General features: G+C 40.7%; 1 protein-coding gene across 1 annotated transcript in view; it reads left to right on the forward strand.

The window, feature by feature from the left end:
- The window catches only part of LOC140185060 (T-cell surface glycoprotein CD3 delta chain-like), a 50,487-nt gene extending 44,936 nt beyond the window's left edge, over nucleotides 1-5,551 (forward strand). The window contains exons 4-6 of the mRNA XM_072238293.1: nucleotides 2,284-2,412; nucleotides 3,914-3,966; nucleotides 4,895-5,551. Coding sequence (XP_072094394.1) covers nucleotides 2,284-2,412; nucleotides 3,914-3,966; nucleotides 4,895-4,954 — 242 coding nt within the window. The 3' untranslated portion in view covers nucleotides 4,955-5,551. The remainder of the gene's footprint in view (nucleotides 1-2,283; nucleotides 2,413-3,913; nucleotides 3,967-4,894) is intronic.
- The last annotated feature ends 449 nt before the right edge of the window (nucleotides 5,552-6,000 follow it).

A 6,000-nucleotide genomic window follows, 5' to 3' on the forward strand; every position in this document is an offset into this window, starting at 1 on the left:
CATGCCAAACAGGTCAAAGGGTAGAGACCAGACTAAGAGTGGTCCACCGGTCCTCCAGGTTCAAGTGTCCAGCTCAGGTCTAACAACCCTGACTGGTAAAACAAAGTTGTTACAGAAACAGCAATGAAGAATCCTTCTACATCTGAGTGAGACAGTATTCCTGAGCCTCCACCCAGGATTTGCGTGACTGACAGTAGTGAAAACTGAGAGGAAGCTACTGACATGATGAAGGAAGCCCTGAACATCACCAGAGATGGAGGACCTTCATTGCTGTCCCAAATGCTAGCGGCATAAAGGGCAGAAAGTACAACCAAAGATCAATCTGGCCAGTGACCTACCTGTACAATGACCCACCTTGAGGATGATGTTTAATAACTGGAGAAATAGAGACAGAAGCCTCTATGAAGTAAATCAAAGTAAATTGAGTTCATTGTAATATGCACAAGACCATGTATGCATAGGTGCAATGAAAAACTTACTTGCAACTGCATCACAAATGCATAACATCAGAAAAGCAACAAGAAAAAACATACATTATGCACAATTTTACAAGAAAGAACACAATCAGAGCAAATTTTTTTTGAAGTCCATTGTAGTGCAAAGTGGTCATAATGTAGCTACACTGAGGTAATGATTAGGGTTGGGCAGGTTGTTTTAAGAACAGATGGGTCATCTGTTGTCAAAGCAGATAACAAAAGTACATAGTGTGGGCAACATTAGCTTATTATTTTATTCATTGTGTCTGAAGTCATCCATCATCATTATGTGGCGTGTCATGTGACATGGGTGATCACAGTCTTTCTCTATGATTGTTCTTGGCAAATTTTTCTACAGAAGTGGTTTGCCATCGCCTTCTTCTGGGCTGTGTCTTCACAAGATGGGTGACCCCAGCCATTATCAACACTCTTAAGAGATTGTCTGCCTGGTGTCAGTGGTCGCATAACCAGGACTTGTGATATGCACCAGCTGCACGTACGACCAACCGCCACCTGCCCCCATGGCTTCACGTGACCCTGTTCGGGGTGGGGGGGGGGGGTGCTAAGCAGTGCTACACCTTGCCCAAGGGTGGCCTGCAGGCTAGCGGAGGGAAGGAGAGCCTTATACCTCTGGTAGAGACGTATATCCACCCATGTGTCTGAAGTTATTTATAAATGACAAGGCTCATCCACGAGAGTGTCTTGAGAAGCTAACGATGAGCTCTCTTCTCGAACCACTGTTGTCTGTGAAGGCGCTCCCATTTTGATGTAGAGAGTTCCAGTATTTTGATTCAGTGACAATAGAAGAGTGATAATATTAATCTAAATCAGACTGTTATGTGCCACGAAAAAGAGTTTGGAAACATTGTTGTTCCCATATGTCTCCTTTCAGATTTTTTACAACCAAGTATTATCTTAGGGGCCACATGAGTGACAAAGGTGCTATGGTTCAAAAATAAACTTAACTTGTAGTATCTTCTGACTGCTCCAACTCATGGACAATCAGCGTAGTCAGAGTGGTTATAAAAGTGTTCATCTCAATTTCAAAAACAAATTTTATTCATAATTTTAAGCAATTATGTAAAAGAATAAACACAGTGCAAAATGTGTTATGATTTTAGTGTCAAATGTATTGACAACACAGGCCCACAACATGACATTTGAGGTCACGATAATTGGAGACGTCCATGAGATGCACCTTCAGCTGCCTTGGCGTTAAGCCTGGAAATTCTCTCTCTCCTCTAGGTCTTTCCTTATGAAGCTCTTTAAAAATTTACCCACGTAATTGATGGCATATCCTAATATTTTATTTATTGAAGATAAAGAGTCAGGTAGAAAGAGTATCGCAGTGAAGTGCAGGCCTTCTTCATGTGGTGCTTCTTAGAATGGATAATGAATTAAACACTGAAACAACAGCAAAATCTGAAACACTAACAGATCACTGCAAAAAAATGTTGGAAATACAGCGAATCAAGCAACATCAGATGAGAGTGATGTAGACTTAGTTCTTCAGAGCAGTGATCATTTTGGTGGCGTTTTCACCCTGTTTCTCTCTGCATTAATCCTATCTGAACTGCTGTGCATTTCCAGCATTTTCAATTAGGCATTCCCACAATGGCATAAATTGCTTTGACCTCTGGGTTCCCATTTGTACCTGTATCTCTATCCGAGGGTCAACCTCTGCTTCTGCAAAAAGCTTTGGAATGTTATAACTGGAAAGGTGGATTTGTTAAGCAAGTTAGACAGATTTTTTTTCTGTTGTGTTACATAATCTAATTTTTCTTTTTGTTTCTCTTTTTTATCACAGCAATGAAGAATACTGTGAACTCTCTCTCAGGAATGCTTGGTTTAGTAATCGCAAGTGTTATCTCCACCATCTTCATTGGCCTTGCAGTTTATTCTCTATCATCCCAGAACAGACCCAGAACTTACCAAGGTGAGAAGTAGGAATAATCTGCCAGTTAATTTATTGCAGTTATTTTCCGGAAAAAAACAATTGCTAACGTTCCATCGTGAGATCCTGATTTCCTAACAGCAGTTGCCTTCTCTGCTGTGGGGCATTTCCATTTCATTCTCAACTGTGATCTGGATACTTATCTGTTATCTGTTCAACATGGAGAGGCATCATAAACCAGGCCTAATGGAGAGATTCACACAAGATGCTGGAGGAACTCAGGAGATCAGGCAGCATCTGTGGAAGGAAGTCAATGGTCCACGTTTAGGATTGATAAACATCTGTTTATCCATAGATGCTGTCTGATCTGCTTGGTTCCTCCAGCATTTTGTGCGTGGGTTGTTTTTTATGTGTTACTCTGGATTTCCACCATCTGCAGAATCTTTTGTGTTTATGAAACTCTACAATATTTTGCATGTCTTCATTACACTTCTCCTTAATGTTTGTGGCTCAGAAGAAAGCATTTCCAGTTTTCTTGTTTATTCATATTAATGAAACCCCCCCACTGCTAATAGTATTCTGGTGCATGGCCATGCACTCTGGTAGTGGAAATAAATGTGCAGACTATTTTCAAAATGGGAAGAAAATCCAAAAATCTGAGATGCAAAGGGACTTGGGAGTCCTTGTGCAGAACACCCTAAAGGTTAACCTGCAGGTTGAGTCAGTGGTGAGGAAGGGAAATGCAATGTTAGCATTCATTTCAAGACGTCTGGAATACAAGAGCAGGGATGCGATGCTGAGGCTTTATAAGGCACTGGTGAGGCCTCACCTCGAGTATTCTTGACAGTCTTGGGCTCCTCATCTAAAATAAAAAATGTGCTGGCATTCAGAGGAGGTTCAAAAGGATGATTCCTGGAACGAAAGGGGTATCATATGAGAAACATATGATTTCTCTGGGTCTGTACTCATTGGAATTCAGAAGGATGAGGGGGATCTCATTGAAACCTTTCGAATGTTGAAAGGCCTAGACAGAGTAGATGTGGAAAGGATGTTTTCCATAGTGGGAGAGTCTAGGACAAGAGGGCACAGCCTCAGGATAGAGGGGCGTCTCCATTTAAAACAAAGACGCAGAGAAATTTCCTTAGCCAGAATTTGTGGATTTGTGGAATTTGTTACCACAGGCAGCTGTGGAGGCCAAGTCGTTGGGTGTACTTAAGGCAGAGCTTGATAGGTTCTTGATTGGACACGGCATTAAAGGTTATGAGGAGAAGGCCAGGGAACTGGGGTTGAGGAGGGGAAAAAAAGATCAGTCATGATTTAATGGTGGAGCAGACTCAATGGGCCAAATGGCCTAATTCTGCTCCTATGTCTTATGGTCTAAGTTTCTGCTCCGTGTCCAAAATCTTGGCACCTTTCCAAATTGTATCTGTTCTCTTTCTGGTTTAGTTAGCTATAACATCCTTGTCCTTGTATCCCATGCATCCATTCATAATGCTGTGGATTCTATTTGCCTTTAATATCTGTGTACTTTTGCTTTGTACAGCTTCTGACAGACATCCATTGATGCGTAATGATGTCAATGAAGCTGTGTATTCGGTAAGTGCCTCATGCGAGAAACACACACCCTCAGAGCAGCAATCCGAAGTGTAAAACATCGACTGTTCTATTCAATAGTGAACTCTGTGCTGGCCTTTGACCTCTGAATCCAGCTGTAGCTGAAGCACTTCACTTACGTTCAATTACACGACGTTATGTGTTGATCCAGTGACCCAATGTTCATAGAATCCTCGTTGTTCACCTCAATAATTGGGGGCAGCACGGTTAATACATCACGTTACAGCCGCGACTGTAAAATTTGATTCCTTCCAATGTCTGTAAGGAGTTTGTACGTTCTCCACATGACTACGTGGGTTTCCTCCAGATGCTCTGGTTTCCTCCCACATTCCAAAGATGCACTGGTTGATTTGACTTGAAGCACATGGTGGAAAGACATCCATCTTCATTTTTACTTTATTTGGCCTTGAAACAGCAATATCTGTGACTCTTCAGTTTTTGTTAATATTGGTCAACATTTAATAGATACGGTGCTGCGCGGAAGTCTGAGACACCCTAGTTATAAATGACTCCCTTTGACTCAAGCTAAATGGTGCTCCCAGGAAAAGGTTGGAGGTAGTTTGTGCCCCCCGAGAATTTGCACAATCCTAGAGAAGTTAAAGACTTTACTTTTAACAATCCAACTCTCACTCAGTACCTGTCCTTCAGTTAGATGCTTATAGGGACATTTCACCACCTGTGACATGAGAGGAAGTATTTGCACTTCACAAAGGCAGCAATGCTGTTCTGCACCCAGCTATACACTGGCTCTTTCTTGAGTCAAGTTTATATAAAAAAAAGCTTAATAGATGACAATGATAACAAAAGATTATAATTAATATTAGAGCATTGAAATAAATAAATTAATAGGAATTCATGGTATGTATAGAAATAATCTTTTCAGTGTATCATTGATGTTTTCTTCTTTCAGCATCTCAACCAGGAAGGGCAGTCCCCCTACAGCCAGCTTGTCAAAAATCGAGTCAGATGAATGACTGAGCAGTTTCCCAAGCAACTCCTGAAAACCGGCTTTCCTCTCTTTGCTGCAACACTTGGGATCACAGGAAACAAAAAGATTGACCTTGCCTGCTAACTAACTATGGAAATACATTGCTTTAGTGTAGCATTGCTTCAGATCAGGAGACTGTAACTTTAAAGGAGAAAGAGCAACAGATTATTCTTAACTTGATGTATCTTAATTCCTATAGTTCTTTTAGGCCCTTCTTACATTTTTAATCCATGTCTGGCCTGCTCCCACAATGCAACATGATTCCTTTGGAGGATTACTAACTTTGGAGGAAGCCATTTTATGGGTTGCCCTGGGAACTTCCTTTGAAGTCTCTGTCCTGGTGTGACGTTAAACAACAGAGTGAAAGTACCAGTGGGTCCTCCACTGACATCATAGGATTTCTTCTACTTGATGCTTGGCTTTCAAAAATAAACAGATTTGATGGCTTACTATGAACTATCTGGCTGTTTAACAATTGGACTTGATTCTCCTAAAATGGTAATGTTTGTTTATCGGTCAATCAATATTTTCAAGGGCATTTTGTAAGTTTACTTCATTAAAATATTACTTAACAATTTTTTTACAGATTTAAGAAGCAGCATTTATATCACTTCTCTCTGCCCCCTTGGGTTGATAAGGAATGTCTGACGCGTAGGGAGGGTAGCAGCCAATTTGCACACAATGAGCCCATTCAGGACTCATTCCTTTCAAATGAGACTACAAAGAGAAGGAAGGCTCCAGCCCGTATCAGTTTTGCCAATCTGAAGTTAAAAGGTTGGACTTACTCTTGATTGCCTCAGATTTCTGTCTGGTTCTCAACTACAAACCATTATGCTTTGATCACAGTGCATACAAAAATTTTGCTCTGAAAAATGTAAGCAAGAAATGAAAAATATGTATCTTAGATATTTGGATTAACTTCAACTACAATGTCAATAACTTTATTGCTATTACAAAATATATGCTCTCAACTAGATTACCTACAGCTAAGAAAAAGTTTTACCTCTCTGTGAATTGCCAAGGATTAA

Source organism: Mobula birostris, chromosome 20, assembly GCF_030028105.1.
Source record: "Mobula birostris isolate sMobBir1 chromosome 20, sMobBir1.hap1, whole genome shotgun sequence".
Lineage (NCBI taxonomy): Eukaryota > Metazoa > Chordata > Chondrichthyes > Myliobatiformes > Myliobatidae > Mobula > Mobula birostris.